The sequence below is a fragment of the Corvus moneduloides genome, chromosome W (assembly GCF_009650955.1).
Source record: "Corvus moneduloides isolate bCorMon1 chromosome W, bCorMon1.pri, whole genome shotgun sequence".
Lineage (NCBI taxonomy): Eukaryota > Metazoa > Chordata > Aves > Passeriformes > Corvidae > Corvus > Corvus moneduloides.
This window is the reverse complement of record NC_045510.1, coordinates 4,091,166-4,118,576: the sequence shown is the minus strand read 5'-3', so window position 1 is coordinate 4,118,576 and position 27,411 is coordinate 4,091,166. Positions and strand designations below refer to the sequence as shown.

General features: G+C 48.4%; 1 protein-coding gene across 3 annotated transcripts in view; it reads left to right on the top strand.

Annotated features, from left to right (window-relative positions):
* Positions 1-769: 769 nt before the first annotated feature.
* LOC116437462 (mothers against decapentaplegic homolog 7-like) overlaps positions 770-27,411 on the top strand; it is a 45,149-nt gene continuing 18,507 nt past the window's right edge. The window contains exons 1-5 of one of the 3 annotated variants that reach the window (XM_032095102.1): positions 770-1,289; positions 1,842-1,895; positions 4,940-4,942; positions 9,441-9,512; positions 18,982-18,984. In XM_032095102.1, the coding sequence (XP_031950993.1) occupies positions 770-1,289; positions 1,842-1,895; positions 4,940-4,942; positions 9,441-9,512; positions 18,982-18,984 (652 nt within the window). The remainder of the gene's footprint in view (positions 1,290-1,841; positions 1,896-4,939; positions 4,943-9,440; positions 9,513-18,981; positions 18,985-27,411) is intronic. The other 2 variants (XM_032095103.1, XM_032095104.1) reach the window with 2 other exon arrangements.

The following is a 27,411-nucleotide window of genomic DNA, read 5'->3' as shown; positions in this document are numbered from 1 at the left end:
TCGTTTTTCCCCCCCTCTTCGTAGCAGTCGGATCAAGATTCCGTGTGTTTGTCCATGTGGATTAAAACCTTTGGAAAAAACGAGGGAAAAAACCGACCTCGACCACCCCCTCAAGACGACCTGGGCTTTAAAAAGGGATACAACACTGGATGCGCTTGTTCGTCTCTTTTGTTACAGATGCTTAAACCAACGTCCAAACCTTAGGGTTGGTGTTTCGGGGTTTTTTAATTTTTTTTTTTTTTTTTTTTTTTTTTTTGCTAGACACCCTTTTGGCCGTATCCCTGCCTCATCATCCCCCCGCACTCCCTCCCGTGCCTGGAGGGTTGATGGGCTCTGCGGCCCCTGGGCAGCCGAGGCCCTCCCGCGGCTCCGGCCGCTGTCCGCCGTTGCACAGGGCGGCGCGGAGCCGACAGCCTCCGCCCGCCTCACCCCGTGCCGGGCGCCGCAGGCTCTAGACGGGCCTTTTATTTTTCTTTTAAGGGCAAAGCCTAGGCGACCAGCGGCTCTCCACTCCTCCCCGATTTTTTTCCTAATTTGATTTTTTTTTCCTCTCTCGCGCGCTCGCAGCGGGCGGAGGCGCGGCCGGCGCAGCCCCACGCGGGAGGCGGTGGGACCCGCGGCCCCAGCGCGGAGACTGGCGCATGTCACAGCTCGCCTTGGCCCCGCCGCCGCCCGCCGCTGTCCGCCGCCGCGTCTCGGCTCCCGGCCCCTTCATGCGCGGAGGACGATATGCCCGTTTTGTAGCCAGGGCACCCTCCTCTCGTTCCGTATGTTCAGGACCAAACGTTCGGTGCTCGTCCGGCGGCTCTGGCGGAGCCGCGCGCCCGGCGGAGAGGAGGAGGAGGAGGCGGCGGCGGCGGCGGGCGAGTCCGGTACGGCCGTGGCCGTGGCCGAGGTCCGGGCGTCTGCCTGCGGCGGGGGGCGCGAGTGCTGCCCGGGCAAGGCGGGCCGCGGCGGGCGGGCGGCGGCGGGCGCGGAGGCGGAACTGAAGGCGCTGACCCACGCCGTGCTGAAGCGGCTGAAGGAGCGGCAGCTGGAGGGGCTGCTGCACGCCGTGGAGTCCCGCGGCGGGGCGCGGACCCCCTGCCTGCTGCTGCCCGCCAAGGCCGACTCGCGGCTGGGACAGCACTGGTACCCGCTGCCCGTGCTGCTCTGCAAGGTGTTCCGCTGGCCCGACCTCCGCCACTGCTCCGAAGTGAAGCGGTTATGTTGCTGTGAATCCTACAGCAAGGCTCACCCCGAGCTTGTCTGCTGCAACCCGCACCACCTCAGCCGGCTCTGCGAGCTAGGTACGGCGGCGAAGGGAGCGGGGGTACGGGGAGATGGAGGGGATGTGGGGAGATGGAGGGATGAAGCCCCATTCGCCTTCCAACCCACCAATCTTTTTTTCCTTCTGGAAAAAAAGAACAACAAACCAACACACGAAACCTCCTTTCCATTGCCTTGGTTTATGTATTTTTTTCTGTTTAGGGGAGGGGGTGAGTTCCTGCCCCGGGGTCCCGGTGCGGCGGGGGGAGCAGTCTCCTCTCCGTCTCCGCGCGGTGCCGGGGATTAAGAGCCGGGCGGCCCTAGCGCTGCTGCGGTTCCGCCGAGCCAAGGAGGCCCCGATCAGACAGCCCGAGCGGCAGATAGCAGGGAGACTGGCGCCAGACGGCCCCTTTTGTTTATCTGACAGTTAAATATCAAGGCAATCACGACCTCTGCCCTGCCTCCAACCCCCAGAGCTAAGACAAACAGTTTTGCTAAAAGAATGCCACTGTTATAATAATTTCCTATCTTTTTTCTTTTATTTCCTTTCTTATGGCTCTGCCTTTATTTTCTCTGTACTTTTCTAATTCCAGAGTCTCCCCCTCCACCCTACTCCAGATATACAATGGATTTTCTCAAGCCAACTGGTAAGTGGACTTTTTGCAATGCAGACTACAGATAAAAGGGAAAACTGCCCCTTTCTTAGCTAAGGGAAACATCTCCTGCCTTTGTCATGCTTTTTGCTTTTAGTCTGCTTGCCTCTGTGCTTCTTGCTACCCCTTGAAGAATTAACATATACTCAACATATAATTTATCTAAGACACCCTCTGCATAAAGTAGGATTTTAAAACTTTGGCAAGAAACTCTAGGAGGGATTGCAGTGCAGCGCAGGCCTGCACTGCTCGAGTCAGCCAGGAAAATAATGGGCTCCAGTTGGAAATGGCAGTGCTCCTGCACCCCTGCGTGAATTTTGTAGGGATTTATGCTGGGAGCCAGCACAGCATCTCCCTAATTCCTGGGAATCCCAATGAACCTTGATAAATGGACTTCTTAGAAATCTTTATGTGTTTTAAAGGAAACTAATCCCACCTTGTCAGGTTGAAAAAAATTAGGAAAAGGGGTTGAAATGGTTTTTTTATTATTTTTTTTTTTTAGCAACTCTTTGCATGCCTGTTGCTTGTAATTGAGTGTCAGGGTACCAGGGGAGAAGCCCATTTGAGGCTGGCACCAGCTCTTTTGCGATTGTCTGCATAAACGCTTGGTTGGCAGTGAGCTTGCCGGGTGTGAGATAAATCAGTCTGGAAGAAGGAGGAGATGTGGGGAGAATATGAAATGGGGGGAGCTCAGGAAGGAGCAGCTCCTGGCTCCTCAAGGATTAGTGGATCTGGAATGTTGGCTGGAGCACGGTGGTCTCTGTGGTCATGTCCCATGGTCATGGCAGGCAGGAGGGGCAGGGTGGTACACAGAGGCAAAGAAGACCAATGCTAGGTTACTGGGGCTTTTTTTTTTGCCAAAAGAGCATTTTCTGTAAAATTGTTGCTCATCAGTTTCTTGGGACTAAAAGAAACCCCAACCTTGAGGTTGCTTTGGTACCGTGTGGGGTCCCATCTTGCCTACTGCTCCTTTGGAGGCTGGACTGTTGTTTTCCCCCCTCTGCAAACTTTTTAAGAAACACTGATAAGTCTTTTTATGACTTGTGGAAATAAGAAAAGATATTTAACAAAAAATTGGGTCACAAAGCATGAACTATTTTGCCTCAGCATGAAAAAAACAGGAGATAAAGAGTCATGAATGAAAGAAGGATATCTGGAGTAGGTTCAACATCCTGAGCACGTGCTGGTATGCAGGAGGGTTGTTCTGTAATAGACTTTGAGGGTCTGCTAGGTTGCAAAATTTTGTGGGTTTGTGTGAGATTGGCATCATTTTGCCTGCATCCCTGCAGTGCTTCCCCAAAAGTTTCTATTACTTCTGCCTTTATTGCTTTCCTTTCCACTCACCAATGATCCTGGCATGGGGTGTAAAGGGCTTCAGAGCTGCAAGAGAGAAGGGTTACAGCTTGATTTCGGTTTCCTGCAAAGATGTTAGGATAAATCTGTTAGCAGGGTTTAAACATCCAATCTGCCTCTGCTAGGACCTCATTTTCAGTTACCCCAGTGATATATTTATTAATCATCAAGTGTTGACATAAGGTAGCAAAATGTGTGTAAACAGAAAAGCTGCATAACATGAATGTGCCATTTTGAAAGGAAAAGTTATTCCTATTGGCCAATAGGAAGTGATTAACACTGTCCATCGGAAACACAGGAAAAAATGGGTTACTCACCAAAAAATCCTCCTTTTTTTTCCTTTTTGAAAGAAAAATCCGTTTTACAGCTGAACTCTAACTGGGCTGCAACAGGCTGAAGTGGAGCCTGGAAGTCTGTTGTTGCAGGTGGGTTTTGCAAGCTCAGGGTTTCTTGGCATTTCTTCTGGGGAGGGACCAAGAGTTTCCTGTCCCAGCATCAGTATCATCTCCTGTGTCAGTTTCCCACCTGATGTTGAGGATTGTTTAGATGGGAGAGGGACAGTAGATGATGATGGAAAGGTGTGAAACCTTTTACCTGGCTGATGTACATCAGCCATCTTCTCCCCTGGGACCTTGGGGGGAGGATGGTCCCTCCATTTAGACTTGGGCAGCTGCATCTGCTGATAGAGCTGAGAACATGCATTCAGCAGGAAACTTTTGCTTTTCCATCAAGTGTGATAGTGGTAACAAAAATATTAAAGTATTTAGTGCCGTGTCTTGTGTTTCATTTGGACAGACAGACAGGAATACCAGGACAAATATGGGCTCTCAAAGTGGTCGCCAGGGTCCATGATCATAGAATCACAGAATGGTTTGGGTTAGAACGGACCTTTAAAGCTCATCCAGTCCAACCCCCCTGCCATGATCTGGGACATCTTCAACCTGACCATGTTGCTCAGAACCCCGTCCAACCTAACCTTGAATGTTTCCAGGCATGGGGCATCTACCACCTCTCTAGGCAACCTGTGCCAGTGTTTCACCACCCTCACTGTAAAAAATTTCTCTGTTCTATCTAGTCTGAATCTCCCCTCTTTTAGATTAGAACCATTATTATGGGAATTAAATTGGTTTCTTGGAGGTGATGGAGGCTGATACAGGCCGTGTCACTGGCTAGAGGAAAGCAGGGATGGACAGGGAGCTGGGGGTCTGCTGCAGGCAGTGAAATTCCACATCAGTTTGTGCATTGGCAGGATAGATCTGGCAGAGCGGAAAGATCTGGCCTTGATGGCCAGGTTACCTGCGGGAAGGTTGGAGGTCCAGGCTGGCTTGCTCATTCATAGAATCCTAGAATGGTTTGGGTTGGAAGGGACCTTAAAGACCATCTAGTTTCAAGTCTCCTGCCATGGGGCAAAGACACCTTTCACTAGACCAGGTTGCTCAAAGCCCCATCCATCTTGGCCTTGAACACTTCCAGGGATGGAGAGGACATTCATCAAGGAGAGGACTTCCCCTCTTCCTTACACAGGACATTTGCAGGGATGGGTGACAGTGGCTTGCACGGGGCTAGGCTCACCCTGCAAGCCTGGAGGCATGTGGGCACTCAGCATCCCTGATGTCCCTGCAGGAGCTGCTGCTTGCAGCTGTGTTGGAAGTGAGATGGAGAGCAGTGCCTCCAAATAATTCAAGCAGGTATTTTGACCCATCATTAAGTGGGACAAGGGGCTGCAAGTGGCTGTGTCCATCATGCTTCTGGGTGGCTGGTCATGGTGGTGCTGGAGTATGAGAGTTCAGGAAACCCACTGAGATGTCGCTGCAGAGCTGAATGCCCTCCTGTGGCATTGAATTTCAGGGGAGCTGAAGGTTTGGCAGCTTCCAGGAGCTATTGGACGTTGCAAAGTTCTGCTGGTGGCCACCAGGATTAATTTTATGTCTCTGCGATGATTTTATATTGTGAGAAATATTGCATCTTCTAAAGAGACTTCAGAGGATAATTCATTGATGAGGAGAACTGGCTGTGGGTGATGGGATACAAGAAGGGAGCTGATAAGTCATGAAAGCACATCACCCCAGTGCTAGGTTTATGCATTTTAAATTGGGATAGGATTCTCTCCTGCCATCCTGTTTGATGTGCTAACAGGGGACCTGGTTGCATATGATCCCTAGAACAAGACAACATGGAAAGGGCAAATGATGTCCTCTATCCCACAGGGACTCTTCAGGGAGCTGTAGCTGGGGGCAGAAGGAGCCCAGTGCAGAGCAGGGTGGTCCAGCGTGCATTCGGAAAGCATCTGTAGCCCAAGCAGTTGTAGCCATCCCAGGAGAGGGGCAGGGGGAATCTTCTGCCTGGACTAGAAAGGGTTAAAAAAAAGGACCACACCACACCCCCTCCCCACACACCCCCCATATTTCTTAAAGCATAGAAAGCATGACAAGGCATCATATACAGTATTTTGCAAGTAAGTCTATTTCCTGTCTCCCCTACTAGTTTTGGTTTGATTAAGTATATCCTGTTAAACTGTCTATTTCTGTTAGGGCTTTACTCTGATAAAATGAGGTTATACAGACAGGAATTTCTTATTCACTTGGATTTCAGGGATGAAATCTTGAAAAATTACTTTATCAGTAGGGAGAAAATGATCTTGACTCTCCTGGTGATGGCCCTTGCTTTGAGATACAGCTGTGAGCAAATTGATGTCATTAGAGAGCCCAAATTTGACAAAACCCAAAGTCTCGGAGAACTTGCTGAGGAGCAGAAGGTTGTGTGAACTTCACAGGCCTTCTCAGGCTTGTCCTTGAGCTTGTCCCACACAGGGTAGTGACCAAAAAGGTGAAGTGTGCCTGCAGGAAAAAGGGATTGGTGTTGGCTTCTGGCTGTTCTCACTTGGAGGAACAAGCATGGGATGGAAAGTTCCAAATCTTAACCTCCAATACATTCATGCATCAGGAGAAACTTTTAATAGGGCTGCCAATCTTACTCTGCCCTTTGGTGGTGCATGGAGGAGTTGATCCAGTTGCCCACCTGTCTTAGGAGGTGACAGCAGGGTATAAGATCTACCAGCAGCTGGTGGTGACAAAAATTGAGTGGAGAAATGCAAATGTAGACTGTTTGCTGCAAAAGGGCAGCAATGAGACATTTCCTTTTTGGTTCCCATTTGTGCTGGTTTGGGCAAATTTGGAAATATATCCTCTGAGAGAAGGCAGGTTACAACCATCCCTCCCCCACCAGGTTTGGGAAAAAATAAATTTTCCTCGAAGGAAAGTGAAAGAGATATAAACTATTTATTTAACGAACACACAGGAAAAGGATAATAATGCTAAATAATAAAACCTCTCGCTGTGGAGAGAAAAACCTGGGAAAATTTCAGAGTCCTTCCATAGGTAGCCTCTCCCCTCCTCCTGGAGCTGGTACAGGGTGGGCCCACCTCCAGGGCCAAGGCCTCGGTGGAAAGTCCTCCCGATGCATTCTGATGTTGAAACAGTCCAGCAGAGAAGAAGGGAAAAATCGGAGTCCTAGGAAAACAAAGTTCAACTGTCTGGAGGAAAAGGAGCTGAAAAACTGGCTGAAAGCTGGCTGGAAAAAAAAACAAGCAGGATGCTTCCTCCCACTCCCGCTGCTGCTGTTAGAAGCAAGAGGAGTCTGTGTGTATATCTGTGTGTCCTTGAAACACTGCTTTGAAAGTTCTCTGGGTTTTTTTCCCTCTCCCCCCTCTCAGGCTCAGTTTAAAGGCATAGAAAGGCACAAAATTAATTTCTGGGCATAGTATAGCGATATGGGATACATATCATAAAGTCACCCCAAGACACCATTTCAGTGAGTTACAGGTGTTGAGTAAATTGGAAGTGTAAAACATTTGTACATTTAAGCATCTAATGTGGGATAAACAGAATTGCCCGATCAAAATATATAAAAGAAGTAACATTTATTATGCGACCGAAATATCGGTTTCAAAAGCCACGATCGAGAAAAGCAGAACTGAGCCCGGGGTCAGAGCTGGGTGAACACACATAGATCTGATCTCTATCGCACCAGACCTCCCAAGTTCACTTTGGCTGGTCCCTTCTTATACAGTTTTTGGGCAGAGTCTGAATTAATTCTATTCTTCTCGTAATTTTAGCATATTCATGAAGTTTTCTTGTCTCGGAGTTGGGCTGCACAAAGCCTTTCCTGGGTCTGATGAATTGTCCATCCTGGGTGATGAGTGGGCCATTTCTGGTGATGGAAGGGCCATCTCTGATGATGAATGGGCCATCTCTGGTTCCTGGAACAGTTATTTTTAGTTCCCGGAATGTCCGATTCCTTATCAGATGAGATGTAGATATCAGAGTGTGGTGATCAAGTTGTCATGGTGCAAATGTCCCGGTGATAAGATCTAACCCCACCTAGGTGGAATCCTCACTTGTTGTGAGAGAACTTCTTTTAGTGTTGTGAAATTTTTCTCTCAGCCAGGCTGGTGGAGGGATTTTGAAACTCTGTCTCTACATGGTCTGATTACATTCCAGTTTTATACATAATAGCACGAATTACATACTTTATTTGTAACATAATGCATTTAAACATTTTTGGGAGCTCGCTTACATCAGAATGGCGACAACCTTGATCTTTTTACCCAGTGACTTGGGCAGAGACGTGGCAGCCAGTCTGTAAGTTTTGCCAGTCTATAATCAGCGTTGGATGGTGTCATAGGTTAGCAAGCATAGTCCCGGAAGAGATGTCCTTGCTAAGGGGTGCTTACAGTTTCCTCTGGGAACTGATAGAACCTATCAGCTGGCCAGTTTGAATATGGACAATTCTCTAAGCCACTTAAAGTTGTGACCACCTCTGTGATCCACATTTAAGAATAGGCAAACTACCCCTCCAAGCCCTCTCTCGTTTCCGGCGCTGGGACAGGTGGCTGCGGGCCCCGTGTGGGGGCCAGCGGGCCCGGCCAGGCCCTGCTTGGGCCAGGCCAGGCCGGGCCACAGCCATCCTGGAGCCGATGGACCTGTTCCATCCATGGAACCCCCCCCCCACTGCCTTGCCGTGGGCAGCCGGAGCGGCTTGGCTCTCCCCCCTCTCCACTGCCATAAGAAAAATTCAACATTCCAGCTGCAAAGCTGCAAGGCCGAGGTGAGATTAACCCTTTTTATTGCTGTGAAGAGCTGAAAACCTGAGGGAAGAGAGAGAGAGGAGATGCTTAAAGCTGAAATTCTGTTGTGAAGCTATGATATATCAGAGTATCCCATTGTAATTCCATGAAGATATGGGGGGTGGAGTGTTCAGCTCGTAAGCAAAAGCACCTGCACTGAGATAGGCAGATGCTGACGCAGCTGTAATTTCATGAGAAGTTTGGACAGGGAGAGATGAACCAGATGAGGACTTTTGCTCCAAACGGGAAAGGAGAAAACCTCAGTTCCTAGAGATGCTCCCAGAGATAGTCCTAACAATGAAGATGAGGAAGACCCTTTGCTCCCAGGGAGGGAGAAGGGCCTCTGTTTTTGTTTCTGAATGGCTCAACCTTAAAATTGTACCCCAAAAAAACTTCAAGAGTGGACCCTCGAACGTGGGAAAACCAATTGCTATCTGTGTGTGACCTTGAACAAGCTGCAAGTCGGGGGAAGGGACTCACATGCAGGCAGAGAGACTCCTCTTCCTAAATGGACTGAACAATATTTGGAAGTGGGCGGCTGTCTCGTTGTGATACTGTTTTCATAGCATGAGCAAGAAGAGACTTCTCTTTCTAAATGGACTAAACAAGGTTATTATGGCAGTGGTAAACAGACTGAACATCTTAAGGGTTGTCTTTTCACATTGTCAGTGGGAGAAGGGAGGAAGGTGGGGGGAGGAGGAGAGTTCTGAAGGTGGTATAATTTTTTTCCCTTCTTTTAGGTCTGTTAATAAACTTCTTTATATTCTTTCAAGTTTGGTGCCTGCTTTGCATTCCTCCTAATTCTTATCTCACAGAAGATAAGCAGTAATGAGTATTTTAGACCAAACCACTACAGATGCTGATGAAGCATGGTGTGCAGGCTTGACTGAGGCAATGAGTTAGGGTGGATGCTTCTTGATGAACTACAGTCTCTGTGCTGGACAATTAGTAATTGTTTCTTGCTAAGCCCTTTGGAATGTGTGTTCTGCTCATGGCATTGCTGGGAGCCTGCAAAGAGCTGCCTATATACTGGTTTTTTTTCTTTGCCTCTGCTCCATCAGATTTTCCAGGTTCTGTGCCTTCCTCCACTGAAACAGGGAGAACTAATTGTCTAGCCCCTGGGGGGCTTTCAGGTAAGACATCTCTTTTTTTCCCTTGTGTTGCTGTGACCCAGCCCACTTCGGGGCTGGGGGCGTGATGCCAATCAATCCCAGCCCATCCCCTGGATCGAGTTTCCCAAAGAGGCAGACTCAGAGGGTGGGTTGATGGGCGGCTCAGAAGCCTAAGCCGCAGCCCCCCTGGGCAGTGCCTGGGTACAAGCCACCTCCCCCGGTTCGGGAAAATTCCCGGTTACTCGGTTGTTCATTGGTTCTTTGTTATAACTTCCGCCTCTCGGTTTCCCCCAGTGGTTCTTGTTAAATTGTATCCTCCCCCTGGCCCTTAACTCATTGGTTGTTTCCCCTTTCACCGCTGTTTTCAAACTCTATAAAACTGAGGACAAGCCTCAGGGGAGGATCCCATCGCATTCCATCCCTTCCGAGCTTGTTCGGGTTGCGAAACTTCTGACAATAAACCTGTTAGGAGCCAGACCAGGACAGCCTCTCTCTTCCTTTGTCTCCGAGCTAACGTGAGCCAATCCCATCAGCTCCTGCTGTGTTCCCTCTGCTGAGAAGCCAGCTAGCTAGCTCAGCCAGCAGCACCCTTCCTGATGCCGAAGTCGCTTCTGGGACGCACAGAAGTAACGCAGCTGGGCTCTCTATGACCTGGGGCACACCAGAGCTCATGCTTCGAGCACAAGTACTGCGTTACCCTTGATCTTGGATGCGGGTTGAGTTGACCAAGGGTCCCAACAGAAGGGGAAGTGATGCTGAGGAGTTGATGCTGTGCATTGTTGAGAAAGGCATGCTTGAAGGGGAAATTGGGTTTCATTTCAGTAGCAGTCACATACTTCTCATGCAGAGGATGTGTTGAAATCCCAGGTGAGGTTCTCCATCCCCAAAAGCCCATATTTCCTTTGAATTCCAGCCTTATGCTCCATTAATTTTTGGACGGAGGCAGGAAGAAGCCTGTTGGGGAAGGCTAAATGATGTTGGCTGCTCATTTGTTTAGATACATGGATTATGCGAACAGGTGCAGTTGTGCCTTGCAGAAGGATTTGGTGTCAAGGTTTCCTTGACTTGGTGGTGGTGGCGCCTCTTGTCTCTGGGATGAGAGTTGTGCTTGGGCTTTGCTCCTGGTAGGGTAACCAGTATCCTGCATCTAATGTGTGAGGCTAATGGTGCCTGGGAAGGAAAGGTGACCCCATTTTTTGCAGAGGACATTGCAGAAGGAGTTGAGCTCAATAATCCTTATGGATTCGTTCCAACTTGAGATACTCTATGGTTTTGATAATTTTCCTGTTTGCCATTTCCTTTAGCCTCCAGGTGCTGTTATGGGATGGAGGTTTGGAGGGTGGTTTCCCCACCCCTCTTGGGCTTTGGGTTGGAACAGACCTTTAATGCTCATCTAGTCCAACTCCCACCCCTTTTCCAAGGTGTGATGTCTTCAGCACCTCATCTTCCATCCTGGATGGGCCAAGTCGGTGGGTGGGCTCTGTCTCTACCAGGATTAGAGTGTCTGAAACCATGTACCTGCATGTACTCACTAATGTTTGAAGGTCCTTCCCTTTGTGCTGATGTTTCCTTGATTTATGCTTTATTCATCACCCTGAAACAAATTTCAGAAATAGGTCATTGGTGACTGCATGTACGCATCTGCCCCGCCTCTCTTCAGGAATTGCATTTGGTGTGGATGTCTTTAAGTGAGTCTTGTTTGGTTTTATTTGTGTCTAATATATACCTTGTCTGTTATTTGAGAGGAGAGCATATTGTTTGCTCAAAGGCCCTAATGAGAATTAATCAAAGGAAGGGGGAGAGGGAACAGAGAAACTTGTCACCTTTTTTTTTAATACAGAAGACTTTTGGTTTTTGAGGTTTTTTTTGTTGTTGTTATTGGAGCCTATAGCTTTGGGGAATTTAAAAAAAAGAGACTGTAAAAAGAAAAAAGACAAGAAGCAAAACAATAAAATAAGGATGTTGTTAGATTTTATTTTCTTTTTCCTTCTGAAATATACTCATTGCAAAGGGGAGGAGAGAGTTCAGTTCCTCAGGATACCACATGAAATAAGCAGAGGAAGTACTCGCTTTTAAAAGGGGGTTTTCTATAAGGGTCAACCTATTGATAGCATCTTGTCTGGCTGCTCTGCTCCCAAAGGGAAGGTGGGAGGTGGGGGCTTGGACTGCAGGAAATAACTTGGCTTGTTCTGGGCGCCTCCTGAAGGCCCCTGGGAAGGGGACCTCCAGCTCCTCAGTAGAGCTTCCTTCCCAAAAGAAAGCACATTTGGCCCTGAAAATGCTTTTTTTACTTATTATATTTTTATCATTTCATTGGATTGCATTTTTTTTGGTCTTATCAAATGTTCCTCCCCCATCAAGTCTGGAAACAGAACCTTTTATGATCATTACCTGCTCTTTTTTCCTCCCCAAGTGTAATTGTAGCCATTTAATTTTATGAGGAGCTGATAGGATAGTTGAGTCATGAAGAAATACAGTTAACTACCCAAGCCGTGAAACAAAGCTGAATGCTTCCACATGAAAGAGCATTTTCTTTTTAATTTGCTGTGATTTACTGACATCTCCCTTCTGCATGCAGAAGTGCAGAGCTGAAAATTCCCAACTGGAAAGACCCAGTCAAGAAAGGAAAATAAATGCACTTTGCAGCAATGCTCCAAAACTCACTTTCTCATGCTTTTTTCTACTCCTTCCTGCATATTTTAGTTAGCAGAAGAATGTATTTGAAGAGGGCTTTAATGAGTTATTGGCAGGGTACGTGGCAAGTGCTTTGGCTTGGTCTTATCTAGTTTGGGCAGATGGGGATCCATAATGCCAGTTGGAGAATCCAGCATCCCTCATCCTCTCCAGATCAGGGCTGTACACTCTTCTTGATGCTCCTTGATGAAAGAATGGCTTTAATAAAAGCAAAAAAATGCCAATTTTGCTAGATTTGGAAACTGGAGTAGGTGGCTGAGGAAGAAGACATCATGGGTGAATGGTGGTAGTGGTTTCCTATAGCACCGTAGGCTTTGGCCACCAGTGATGGGCAGTGGATGCTGGTGTAGTAACGGTGTTCAAGGCCAGTAGACCTCTAATGTCTTGAAGCTGGAAGGGCAGGATTTAGTGAGGCAGATTGCTCTCAGCAATGAGAATTTGGGAACGGGGCCAGCCTGGGGTTCACAGCCATTCTGTCAGGGAAATCTCATGGGGGGGGGGTTGAGAGAATGATGGCAAGAGGAGCATTAAAAAGGGGATCAAAGCGAGTGCCCTTGCAGCTCTCCACAAGGTTCCTTTGATGATCAGGAGTCTGAGATCCAGGCACCACTGGGGTCTCAATCTCCGTCTGGAGGCTGAAAGCAGTTTCATTGATGGATACCAGAGGCACTGGAGGATGTGGGAGGGGGAGCAGTGAGGCCAGGGGGATGTATGGGGAGTGTTTTTCCTTTGCAATAACTGATCTGAGCTGCTCTTTCCCTTCCCCCCTCTATTTTCTGTTCTCCTTCCTGGCCCAGGAATGCAATATTGGATAGTCCTTCATGCTGTGCTGGTGTTCTCTTCTCATCCCACCTATGCTGTCTCTTCCCCAGCCATCCCATTCTCCAGCTGATGTACCCCTTGTTCTCCCCGAGGCACTGGCTCTCAATTATTCTTACCTTTATTTTCATTGGTGGTCACTCTATGGGTAGGTAAGGACTCCTCGTTCATGGTGTCTCCCACTGACATGGTTGTACTCAGCCCAGATACTTTCTATCCTCAATGTGGTTAAAAAAGAGGACAAAAATATCCCATTGCAGACAAAAATAAATTCTGTAAATGTGAGACAGAGGGGAGTTTTTCCTGTATTTTGAGCTGACTAATTCTTGGCAGATGTGTTTGGTTATGACTCTTCTTTCAAACAAGATAAGCCATGCTTGGAAAGCCTGGAGGTGGCTGGCCTGTGGTCTGGAGGCATTAGATTGGTGGGAGATGAATTCCCATATGACCCATGGAGAAAGTTCTGTTGCAAGGGTAGAAGTGAGCTGATGGTGCTTGATGGTGTCAATGCTGGATCTCCATGGTATGGTCTCCACCCAGCCCTGGACATCTCCCTCTTGACCCATGTGTGGTGTGAGACTGGTGGCTCTTGGCTGATGGAACGTTATGGTGCTCATGGTGGGTGAGAAGGTGTCTCTCTTGCAGGATAGATGAATGGTGCTGGATCTGCTGGCAAAGTGAAGCTCTCCAAGAAGCCCAGAGCTGGCCATCATAGAGGGAAAGCAAGATGAACGGGCTTATGTCCTCACCACCTCCACTGCTTTTGTATTTATAGGGGTTATTCATAAAATACCAAACCTGGAAGTTTACCCAGATTTCAGCCCAATCCCGTTGACGTTTTGTCATAGGTTAGCAAGCATAGTCCCGGAAGGGATGTGCTTGCTAAGGGGTGCTTACAGTTTCCTCTGGGAACTGATAGAACCTATCAGCTGGCCAGTTTGAATATGGACAATTCTCTAAGCCACTTAAAGTTGTGACCGCCTCTGTGATCCACACTTAAGAATAGACAAACTCCCCCCCAAGCTCTCTCTCATTTCCGGTGCTGGGACAAGTGGCTGCGGGCCCCGTGTGGGGGCCAGCAGGCCCGGCCAGGCCCTGCTTGGGCCAGGCCGGGCCAGGCCACGGCCATCCTGGAGCCGATGGACCTGTTCCAGCTGTGGAACCCCCCTCCTCTCCACTGCGATAAGAAAAATTCAACATTCCAGCTGCAAAGCTGCAAGGCCGAGGTGAGATTAACCCTTTTATTGCTGTGAAGAGCTGAAAACCTGAGGGAAGAGAGAGGAGACGCTTAAAGCTGAAATTCTGTTGTGAAGCTATGATATATCAGAGTATCCCGTTATAATTTCATGAAGATATGGGGGGTGGAGTGTTCAGCTCGTAAGCAAAAGCACCTGCGCTGAGATAGGCAGATGCTGACGCAGCTGTAATTTCATGAGAAGTTTGGACAGGGAGAGATGGACCAGATGAGGACTTTTGCTCCAAACGGGAAAGTAGAAAACCTCAGTTCCTAGAGATGGACCAGATGAGGACTTTTGCTCCAAATGGGAAAGGAGAAACCTCAGTTCCTAGAGATGCTCCCAGAGATAGTCCTAACGATGAAGATGAGGAAGACCCTTTGCTCCCAGGGAGGGAGAAGGGCCTCTGTTTTTTTTCTGAACGGCTCAACCTTAAAATTGTACCCCAAAAAATTTCAAGAGTGGACCCTCGAAAGCAGTTGCGGGAAAAGCTGCAAGTCGGAGGAAGGGACTCACATGCAGGCAGAGAGACCTCTTCCTATATGGACTGAACGATATTTGGAAGTGGGTGGCTGTCTCGTTGTGATAATGTTTTCATAGCACAAGCAAGAAGAGACTTCTCTTTCTAAATGGACTGAACAAGGTTATTATGGAAATGGTAACAGACTGAACATCTTAAGGGTTGTCTTTTCACATTGTCAGTGGGAGAAGGAAGGAAGGTGGGGGGAGGAGGAGAGTTCTGAAGGTGGTATAATTTTTTTTCCCCTCTTTTAGGTCTGTTAATAAACTTCTTTATATTCTTTCAAGTTTGGTGCCTGCTTTGCGTTTCTCCTAATTCTTATCTCACAGAAGATAAACAGTAATGAGTATTTTGGACCAAACCACTACACTAAATTGGTGTTTCTGCCCGGTTACAAACCCAACCCGCTACACTTTTCCTGACTCTGGAACTGCCCCAGGGTCTCCTGGAGCCCCAGTGGATGTTGAATGACAATGCTTGGTGGATGCTGGACCAAGCAAGGCTTTGCAAGGCTTGAGGCTGGGAGACCCACAGGGCTCTTCTGCAGCAAGCGCAGCCTCAGTTTCTCCTTCCCAACTCCTCTGCAACAAAAAGACAGGAAAAGACCTCTGGAGCCTGGAGAAGCATCAGCATCACTCTCTTCTCTGGTTCTTCTGACGGTGGGACCTCATCTGGTTTAAGGGACCACTTGGCTGAATGACATTTCATTTCAAAATCACAGGCAGGCCAGAAATGTTTCAGTATGCCTCTGATCCCTGCTGGTATCTGCTCACCAGGGAAGAAGCACCTTGCCCAAATCCAGAGCTATTTGTGCCTCAAAGTGGCTCCTCATTATATATCCCCATGTAAACATGATCCCCATGCAGTTTTTCTGGCAGAGTCCTGCCTGTGTTTTCCCATTTCCTCTCCTTCCACCTCCCTCTTGTACGGAGTTTATAATCTCCTGTGAAACGCCTTTATTTACAAATTGGCATCCTATTATAATCTGAAATTGACATCTTCCTGTGGAACTGGGATTGTATATTTGTCCCAGGGATAAACAATTGCTTGGGATTTTTTTTTTTTTAAGTCACTTATTCTTGGTTTATTTTTGAGCATGCATAATTTTAATTTTTTTTTTTTTTTTTTTTTTTTGCTTTGAGCATCACAGGGCATTGAACCCTTTCTTTCCCAGCTTCATTGGAGAGATGACCTCCCCTCCCTGCTTATCTAAAAACCCACCATTCTGTCCTAGAAAGGACAAGGTTATGAGGGGTTAATGCCAAGATGTCAGCAGTGGAGCCTCTGGAGCAGAGCAGGCTGCCTGCCAGACTAGGAGCCTCTCAGCTTGCCTTGCACATCATCTGACTGTGGCCGACAGGGAGGAGGGAGTCAGGAGCTTGGCACCAACCCTGGGACTCTTGGCTTGGCCACCCGCTCTGGCTCCTTCAGCCTTGTGAGATTTTTTTTTAAGGGGGTTCTTGCCCTGCAGGGACCCCCCAGGAACATCCCAGGATAACCCCTCTGCTGCTGTGGGGATGCTGAGGTCATCCTCCTGCTGGCTCCGGGGTCTTCGCTAATTAAAATTCCCCCAAAGCAAATAGGACCCATTTAATAATTAATTTTTAAATGCTCTAGAGCCTTTTGAACCTTTCCTAGATACTCTTCTATGATGGGTTTTAAACAGAAATGATGGCAGAGGTGGTGCCCCCCATTAAATGCTGGGTATTTCAATCCATCCCTGTATAGCTCCATTAAATCCATTTTTCTGGATACTGATAGATTTTCCCAACCAAATGGTCCCTTGAGAGCAGCTGATGATAAAATGCAGAAGAGCCCACCACCAGCAAGTCCTTCATGATGGGGACCACTCGTGTTTTATTCTGCAACCTGACACATTTTGGGGAGGAATGAGGATAAAAAGGTGAATTTTGGAGGTTAGGTGTCAATTCAGACCATGCCATGCTTGCAAAAGCTGTCCCCATGAACACTGGCAACTAGATCATTGGGGACATTTAAAACTTGATGGGACAAAAACACTTGTAGAGGAGCAGCCCCAGGCTGGCAGGGATGTGGGCTGTATTGTTTCCATCCCTGCTGTCTGCCAGTGGCTATTACTTACACTAGAGGAACCAGTACTACTAACCACATGCATTTCCCTGCTGCCAGCATGGGAGATGTCTATTTCAAACTGCAGCAGCCAAGACCATAAATTTCCATGCTGACTTAAAACAAGATACACCCCATTTTTGGGTGTACGTGGAATAAATGGTGTGTAAGGACTCCCTCCCCAGCCCTAACCAGGTGCTTTAGGAGGGTGATGGGCTGGGCAACGAGTGGATGCCAGGTCCTTCTGCCATCCCCTGCCTGGCCGCCTGCCTACTGTCACAAAGGAGCTTCCTTTCCAGTTTATTTTCAGCACTGAGATATTAACCGCTGAGGCATGGTCTCTGTTCTAACCACCCTCACTGTTTTGCCTAAATTGCTTTGTTTTCACCCCTCATCAGCATGCTGAGGCTGTTGGCTTGGCTTTGGTGCTGCTGGGGTACTGGCTGAATCACAGTTGCTGTTGAGGAACAGGAAGGCACAGAGGAGAGAGTGGCCTGATCCTGCACAGGGCTGAGGTCAAGGAGGGGAAGGAGCTCAGCAGCTCCCAGGATTTCTGTCCACTTGCTTTGGCTTATTCCCTTTGTTCCGGGTTTTTTGTTTGTTTGTTTTTTATTCTTTAACTTTGTTTAATGAAAGCAACATCTTGGGTGTTGCCAGCTGCCTCTTTCTCTGCAGTTTATTATTTTATTTTATTTTATTTTATTTTCATATTTTTTCATTGGTCCTCCTTCCTCCTCGTCCTCCTTCTAATGCAAGAAAAGAGCTTTTCTGGGCAAGTATTGCAGGGATTTTCCATTCTCATCCAGGGAAGAGTGGGGGCTTGCATCCCTTGTACACAGACCTACTGTGGGAGCCACCCCTGGGGGATCTTTGTTGATGGGCTCAAGTTGTTGGGTCCAAAAAGCTTTGTCCAGGGGATTTTGTGCTGTTGGGGATGTGACATGGTGCTTGCTAATAGACAGCCCTTCTCTCCCCTTTCTTTTTTCTTTTCTCTTTATTTTTCCTGGGTTTTTTTCCCCTCCTCTCTTTCAGGTAGACATTTAAATGCATGATGATAACTTTCACCCTGTTAATTAACAGGAAACATTGGATCAAGACAGGAAATTGCATTAGTCTTTTATGAGGAAAGAGCCAAGGGAAAGAAAATACAAGAAAACATAGTTATTAGTGAAAGAAATGCTGGCGGAGGAGGAGAAAGAAAAGGAGAAAAAAGGAGGAAAAACACATCCCATGGGCCCTGCTTTTCCAAGGGAGGCTGCTCCAGTACTTGATTTTATTTTTATTATGTCAGAAAAATATTTGACTAACAGGATCACCTTTGCCTGAGTGTGAGCTCCAGCTTCCCAAGGAATCTTTTTTTCTCATGCTTTTTCTCAGCTTTCTTTCCCAAACTGTGAGGCCTAGGAAGCTCTCGTCTGAGACTAATTTTGGTTTGGCTGCTCAGCCCTTCAAATTGGTCCACACACAGTATCATTATCTTGGTTTTAACTTGCAAGGGGAAAAAAAATCCCACCCTTTAAGAGCTGGCTCAGCCTTTTTCTACCCTTTTAACCTCTCTGCATAAAAAACTTCCTGGCTTCAGCTCCCCTGTTGGGTTGTGCTGACAATGCCAAAGCACTGTAGGGTGGTTGCAGGACGTCCTGATTATGCTCTCACTGATGCTCCTCCATGTGTGATGGCAAGTACCAGGCTCTGTGGCCTATCATCATCCTCCCTCAGGGATGAAGTAAGATGCTCAGTGAGGTAGTTGCAGGAGGTCTCAGTGATGCTCCTCCATGTGTGATGGCAGGTACCTGGCTCTGTGGTCCTTCCTCATCCTCCTTCAAGGATGAAGTAAGATGCCCAGTGGGGTGGTTGCAGAAGATCCTGGTGATGCTTTCAGTGATGCTCCTCCATGTGCAATGGCGAGTACCTGGCTCTGCAGTCCTTCCTCATCCTCCCTTGGGGATGAAGTAAAATGCCTGGTGAGTTTTTGGTGATGCTCCTTCATGTGCAATGGTGGATACCTGGCGCTGTGCCCCATCCTTCAGGGATGAAGTAAGATACCTGGTGGAGTGCTGGGGTTTGGTGAGCTATCTTTGAGGTAAAGTCCTGGCTCTCATGGACTTTCCTGGCTTTTCCCTGAATTCCTGAGCAGGTGGAAAGGCAAATATTGCTATTAAATGAATAATTCAGAAGCACTTGGGCTGTTAAGCCTTGTTGCAAATATGTACCTATATGTGTACATAATGAATCAGACTATGGATGGTTATATATTCAGCAAAATCTATTCAGCCTATATATATATATTCAATATATATAATTATATATAATATATGGGTATATTCAGTATATAATGAATATATTCTATATATATAGGTTGAATATATTAAATATATAAATTGTATATTGAATATATCTTATATTTTTATAGAATTCTATACAATACATATATAGGTTGAATAGATTTTGTTTGTAGAGCTGCCAAATCTGCATCAATAAGAGTTGGTTTTGTGTTGGAGAAACTCAGGTGTTGGGAAGGTGGTGGAAGTTCAAACATCCTTTACTTTTGCAACCAGTGAAGTTGGCTCTGGATCCAATGATTTTCAGTGATGGAAAGCAATGGGTTGAATTTATGGATGCTAAAAATTGCTGGGCATCACTGCTGGTGATGCAAAGTAATACCAGAGGGGTTGTGTGGAAGGATGGCTGCAAGAAAAAGGACATGAAACTTAAAGCTCAGCAACTAACCACAAGAATGAGCAAGGTCAACATGACCGTGAGCCTGCCTGCTAGACAAAGATAGGATCTTGTGGTCAAGCGAGACAAGGATGTGAGTTACAGCCCTAACCACAGCTGGGCAGAGCTAAGAAAATGTAACTTTTAAGAATTATCCAATCAACTAAGGACAACTATGATTAGCTAATAAAGCCGGCTATAAATGTAATCGCAGAATCACTAATAAACGAAGCTTGCTTAACAATCATATTGATTGTCCGCATCTTCCCTCGTCCTCCGCAAATGGTGACCCCCGACGTGATAAGCAAGATGCCACAATAAGAGGATGAGTGAGAAAGCCCCGGTAAGCAGCGACCGGGAGGCGAAGGAACCATAGCGCTGGCGCTTCCTGTTCCCGTGCCTGGGCCGACCCGATAACGGAGTGTCCGCCACTCGGTGAGTTGCCTGCAGGGGAAAGGCTGCAACGGGTACCCATACTAATAGGTGGAAAAAATGGAAAGACAGGCAGCTCTTGATTTACTCACTTGCTTTTTAGAAAAGCGTAGAGTTCAGGACCTCGATATAAAAAGGGACCTGCCCCGATTGTTAGCTTATGGCAACGAGCAGGGGTTCTTTAAAGACCCTAATACCGTGTTTGATGTGGCTGAGTGGCAGAGGTATGGGGACCAGCTCTGGGAGAAAGTTATTGATGATGATAAGGCTGCGAAAAAGCTTATGAAACCATGGCGTGCAGTCATTAATGGATTGAAACATCACCACATTGAGCAGAACCTTGCCACAGTGGCCAATTCCTACCTGAGTGGGGGAGGCACAGCCTCTCACTCAGGTACGAACGAGCTGGAGGTGAAGCCAGGGTAGTTGGTCTTGGGAAGTGATAATGTCCCCGTGCCTCCCACAACTCGGACAATATCAGTCACTGCACGATCTAGCAGTGCCCCGACTGAATCCACATCGTCAGCCTGCACGGTGGAACCATCAGCCCCCCCTGAAGAAGAAACTTGCTCCAAACCCACAGTTAAAGGAGTGGATTGGGGCCAGATAAAAAGGGAAGCCTTACAAGCTGGCGACAGCACTATTTTAAAGGAGCTTGAGGATCACTGGGCATTCCCTGTGGTATATGGCCAAGATAATCAGGGAAATGTCACTGCCACATACAGCCCTCTAGATTGGAAATTACTATCCCAGCTCCACAGCACTGTCGCTGAGTCTGGCATCCACAGAGAGCCAGCAAAACAGATGCTGAATTATATTTGGGGAACTGGCATTTTACTGCAAGAAGATATTAAAACCATTATGAAAATGATTCTAACCCAATCCCAATTAATGCTATGGCAGTCTCATTGGAATGATCTATGCAACACTGCGGCCCATCTCCCCAGACCCGCCGGCGATCCTCTAGCCGGATTCACAGCAGACCAGTACACAGGAATAAGGATGTATGCCTCCATAGAGGAACAAGCTCGGCTAGGACCAGAATTACTGTGAGAAGCCATGTGACTAGCTAGGGCTGCCCTAAGTCGGGTCAGGACTGCCCCGCCAACCCCTTCTTATATGGGAATCAAGTGGGGGAGAGATGAAACTTTTGCCTCCTTTATTGACAGAGTCACCGATGCTATCAATAGGGCTGATGTACAGGAATGGATGAAAGGTGCTCTGTTGAGGCAATGTGCGATAGAGAATGCTAACTCTAGCACTCGAGCGATCCTAGTAACCCTGCCAGGAGATGCCACCGTAGAAGCAATGTTAGAGCGAATGAGCAGAGTCCCAGTAGGAGAGCATGCCACGCTAGTAGAAGCAGTGAGAGAAGTAGGGCGCAGTATCAAAGAAAACCAGGGACAAGTACTGGCCGCCCTAGCCCCCCTGCAGGCCAGGCCAGCAGCGGCACCAAGGGGTTCGGCATGCCTTCGATGTTTTCGCTGCGGCCAGCAAGGACACATTCGCCGAGAGTGCACCGCCTCGGAAGTTTGGTGTCAGAGATGCCAGATGGACAACCACAGCACCTCAGCATGCCGACACAGACAGGGAAATGGGAAGTCGAGCGCTCAGAGCCGCGGCGCGATGACACCAACAGCAGCTCCCGCAATAGCATCAGCACTCCACCCCACCCGCTCTAGCCAGCCAGTCGCCTCCATCCCAGCACCTCAGGAAGCCTCGGCTTGGACTTGGCAACCACAGTAGATGTTATCCTTGCAGACAAAGAGGTCACATGCGCACCCACTGGGGTGTGTGGTCCTTTAAGGCACAATGGACAAACCTATGGAGCACTACTAATAGGCCGCTCCTCAGCAGCCCTGAAGGGCCTCCTCGTTATTCCCGGACTCATTGACGCCGACTACACAGGGGAAATTAAAATCATGGTTCAAGCACAGTTTCCCCCATTGATCATACCTGCCGGCAGCAAGATAGCTCAATTAATTCCTCTACCGCACTTTATCCAATAGCCGTGCCTTAGAACCCAGAGGCAATCGAGGGTTTGGATCTACCGGAGGCCTGACGCTCCTGACAGTACCTATGAACTCTCGACCAGTAGTCCGCATTACGCTCAGCCATGGCTCAGAAAAAATTCACCTGCAAGCCCTCCTGGACTCTGGAGCCGATATCACTATTGTCTCCCACCGAGAGTGGCCGCCTCATTGGCCCCTGCAGAATGTAGCCGGAGCAGTAGAAGGAGTCGGAGGGGCATCAACAGTACAACGGAGTGCTCCTGTGCAGCTGGCCCTTGATGGTCGCCAACTTACCCTTGCACTTACGGTGATGCCACTGCCAATGGGCGTATCTGCCTTAATTGGACGTGACGTGCTAAGCCAACTCGGTGCCGTACTTACCACAGAAGCGGCTTTTCACTAGTGGCCATTGCATGGACTTTCCCCATTCTGCTCACATGGCTCAGTGACAATCCTGTCTGGATTGAGCAGTGGCCACTAAAAGAGGAAAGTCTTGTCCAAGCACACTCCCTGGTGCAAGAGCAGCTAAACCAAGGTCATGTCCGGCCGTCTACCAGTCCCTGGAATACGCCCATATTCGTAATCAAGAAGAAATCTGGCAAGTACCGACTACTACATGACCTGAGGGCCGTGAATACCCAGATGCAAGCAATGGGAGCACTACAGCCAGGGCCGCCCAACCCAGCAATGCTACCCGAGGGTTGGCCCCTGCTGATCATAGACCTAAAGGACTGCTTTTTCACCATCTGCCTGCACCCTGCAGACACGCCGAGATTTGCCTTTACCTTACCATCAATTAATAAACAAAGCCCCGCACAACGCTTTGAATGGGTTGTGCTGCCGCAAGGCATGCGTAACTCTCCCACCCTGTGCCAGCTCTTTGTAGACGCTGCTTTGCAACCCCTTCGGCAAAGATGGACACAAACAATCATTTATCATTACATGGATGATATCCTGCTAGCTCAGCCAGAGCCCTTCACCCCAGCACAAGAGCATGAGCTGGTAGAGCAACTGAAACTGCATGGCCTAACAGTGGCACCAGAAAAAATTCAACGCACTCCTGCTTGGAAATACCTTGGCTGGGAAATCACAGAATCGCACATTCGACCTCAAAAACTTGCGCTGCAGACAAAGGTGTGCACACTCCACGATGCGCAACGTCTGCTCGGAGATCTGCAGTGGCTGCGACCAGTCGTTGGCCTGTCCAACGACGACCTTAACCACCTGCGCCCCCTACTCAAAGGTGTTGACCCAGCAGCTCCAGTGCACCTAACGCCTCAACAAGAAGCACAAATTCAACAAATGAGTGACCTAGTCACACAGCACGCAGTAGCGTGTCGAGACCTCACAGCACCTATAGACCTTACAATCCTTACCAGTCCCGAGCAGCTCGCCACCGCTCTCACACAAGAAAAGAAAATGGGAGAGCCACGAGTCCTAGAATGGCTCTTTTCAACCTTGCAGCCAAAGACAACACTGCAAGAGCAAATTGAAAATCTGGCCGAGCTGATCCGAAAAGGGCGAGACCAAGCACTTCAAGTAACGGGCCGAGAACCCAACACTATTTATGTCCCCATAAAGAAAGACGTACTAGATTGGTATCTACAGCATTCCAATGCCATCCATGCCAGCCTGCTCACAGAAGGGACTCCAGTTGATACCCGGCCAGTTAAAGTGCCTATGCTACAGTGGATGCAGTTACACACTTGGATGCCTAAGCCAAAGCTCTCGCTACAACCCTTGCGAGACGCCACGACAGTGTTTACCGACGCAGGAAGAAGATCAATGAGAGCCACCGCCGTATGGCACGACAGCAAACAGTGGTGCCAACATGTCCTGCCAGCAGACCCAGACGATTCCTTGCAGACACTGGAACTGGCCGCTGTCGTTTGGGCACTCAGCAACTGGCTGAAGGACCGCGTCAACATCATTACAGACTCCCTGTACGTTGTGGGCGTGGCACAGCGAATCGAAACCGCTCGCATTAAAGAAGTGTCCAATAAAAGGTTGTTTACCCTACTGTGCCAGCTAAGACAAGCAGTACAGCAGCGAGAAGAAGCCTACGCAGTACTCCACATCCGCAGTCACAAGTGGAACGAAGGCCTAGGAGAAGGCAATGCCCTCGCAGATCGACTAGTGACCACCATCATCGTGCCCCTCGATCAATTTCAGCTCGCACGACAAGCCCATGAGACATTCCACCAGAATGCCAAAGGTTTGCATCGGCAGTTCCGCATTACAATGGAAGACGCGAGAGGTATTGTGCGAACCTGCCCCACATGCGGTCATCATGGACTAGGCCTAGGAATTGGAGTCAACCCCCGCGGAACAGGTCCCAATAGCCTCTGGCAGATGTATGTGACCCATGTCCCTGCTTTTGGTAAATTACAATATGTGCATGTCGCCATAGACACCTTTAGCCATTTCATATGGGCTACGGCACAGTCAGGTGAGAAGGCGCTACACGTAGCTAGACATCTCACAGTCTGCTTTGCAGTCATGGGAGTGCCAAATCAGTTGAAAACAGACAACGGCCCTGCTTATGCCAGTGCGAACATGAGATGGTTCTGCCAAAAATGGGGCGTGAAGCATGTTCTAGGGATCCCGCACTCTCCAACAGGACAGGCCATCATTGAGCGAGCGCACCAGACACTTAAGCAATACCTAGAAAAGCACCGTGAAGTCAAGGACCCCCAAGAACGACTAGCGAAAACGCTCTTTGTGCTGAACTACCTTTGTATTACAGGAGACAGCGATGTTCCGGCCGCCATAACACATTTTAAGGAATCAGAAGCCAAACCGAAGACACCGTCCATGAAAGTCTTATATCGGAACCCCCGAACCGGACATTGGGAAGGGTCAGCAGAAGTACAATATATAGGGAGAGGTCACATGTGTGTGCTTACTCCCATAGGTCCGTTGTAGGTACCAAGCCGTTGGACCCGACCTGCTCTAGCAGATGACAGAGAGTCGCCACGAGATCAGGCAAAGATATCTGTTCCGACTCCACCTAGCAACTAGAGATCTGCTTCACAACTCGAGAAACTTTTGGGTCAATCCCTCCACTGGACTACACAGCGGGAACTATTGGACCCAATAAGCTTGATTAAAAGGCAAGGGTGCCAAGGTGTGCAGTGTAACAGTTGCTTACACTGCGGACAAATAAGGTGTCGCGCTTGGGTAAAAATACTGTGTGGGGGTTGTCATCGCAAGGTGTGGATTTTCCAAGAGCGATTACGCTCCCGGTGGTGCCACGACTGCTATTCCAGGTGGACGCAGAGGTCTTGGGCCAGAGACTTGGCCGATTGGACAGGATACCCCACCGGAGTAGCGGTCAGCCTCATTGAGGACTTAGACACAAGAGCGCGGTGGGTCCTGGCGTGGGACCTCAGGCAGGCAGTAATTCGTTTGACTGCCCAAACAACTACACACATACTGGGGCACCACTGCAAAGTAGGGCTCAAAATTCCCCAGCTGTGGGAGGTTGAAGATGGGGATTGGGACCGCCTTTGCCGTCGCTTTGCTGTGGTCCCTAGGGTGGACCGCCAGGGCAATCGTGCACCGCATAGACCACCGAGAGAACATGTGGGTCACCTGGGCTAACCAGACAGGCCAAAAGTCCTTCTGCTTATCACTAGCCACACCTTCCGATCCCTTCCGTACCTGCCTTATCGGGGTCCCATTGACAAAAGCCAGTAGCCTCAAAAGCTACACCTCTAAATATCAAGAGCCAGAAGCCGCACTCTTGGCCTTTTGTGTTGTTACGAGCGGTAGCACAACGCTCGACATCTGCAAGACCCTTCAAATTAAGCAGAACCCTTTAGCCGCCCAAGCGCAGGTAATCGCCCAAGGCCTTAATACATCTACGCTCGAACCGCAAGAGCTAGATCTCTTAGGCTCCCAGCCTGGTCCCTATTGCCTTATGTTTGGATACTATGGCTATCACGGCAATTTAAGGTCCCAACAGCCGATCAATGATAGCACATGGCTAAGCCCCACCACCTCATGGTACTCCAACAGCACAGCCTACTGCAATGGCTCAGTGTGGCCAGTTAATGACTCTCCACAAAAACCTAGGGCGTTACCCTCGGGAACCTTCCTTATTTGCGGAGATAGAGCATAGCCAGGAGTGCCTTCTAAGCCGATGGGAGGGCCGTGTTATTTTGGGAAGTTAACGTTGTTTGCTCCTAGCATCCAGCAAATCCTAAACATCACACACAAACGATCACGACGGAGCATTCGTCAGTTAGGCCCTGATTGCAGAGACAATGTGGAATTATGGGAACCCCCTGCTGTCTTTTTTGCCTCACTCCTAGCACCAGGGGTCGCCTCAGCACACGCCCTCACCCAGCTTAAGAAGCTCGCATGCTGGGCAGGCAAGCAAGCAAATGTCACTTCAGACGTGTTGAGCGAACTCGCTACAGATGTAGATAGCCTGCGCCATGCACTGCTGCAAAATCGTGCAGCCATTGACTTCTTATTGCTAGCACAAGGCCATGGCTGCCAAGAATTTGAAGGAATGTGCTGCTTTAATCTATCCGATCACAGCACTTCCATCCATAAGCAGCTGCAACGGCTGCGAGAGCATACTCAGAAGCTTACTGTAGAAAGCAACCCCTTTGATCAATGGCTTGCTAGCCTCTTTGGTAATCTTTCCCCTTGGATGCGAACCATTTTAACAGAAGCTTTTCGCTGGCTCAGTATAATTTTTGCCATGCTGCTTATTATCCGAATAGCTTATTCTTGCATTATTCGCCAAGTAACAAAGATCATAAACAATGTCCTGCTTGTGCAAAAAGAGAAAACGGGAATTGTGGAAGGATGGCTGCAAGAAAAAGGACATGAAACTTAAAGCTCAGCAGCTAACCACAAGAATGAGCAAGGTCAACATGACTGTGAGCCTGCCTGCTAGACAAAGATAGGATCTTGTGGTCAAGCGAGACAAGGATGTGAGTTACAGCCCTAACCACAGCTGGGCAGAGCTAAGAAAATGTAACTTTTAAGAATTATCCAATCAACTAAGGACAACTATGATTAGCTAATAAAGCCGGCTATAAATGTAATCGCAGAATCACTAATAAACGAAGCTTGCTTAACAATCATATTGATTGTCCGCATCTTCCCTCGTCCTCCGCAGGGTTGTATGTCTGTTTGCATGTTAGTGTGCAAGGTGAGGTTTTGAGTAGAAAAGCAGGGAAAGTGACAAAATAGTTGAGAAATTAAACCATAAGATGAGGTCCTACTTGCCCACACAGGACAGCTGCTAATGACCCCGTGTCTGGGCTCTGGCAGCACCTTCCCAGGCAAAGAAGACAGAGTAAATAACTCCATATAATCATCCTTTGAGCAGGAATAAAATAACAGGAGTTTTATTTGGAAAAAGAGTTGGGACCCTGAAGTTA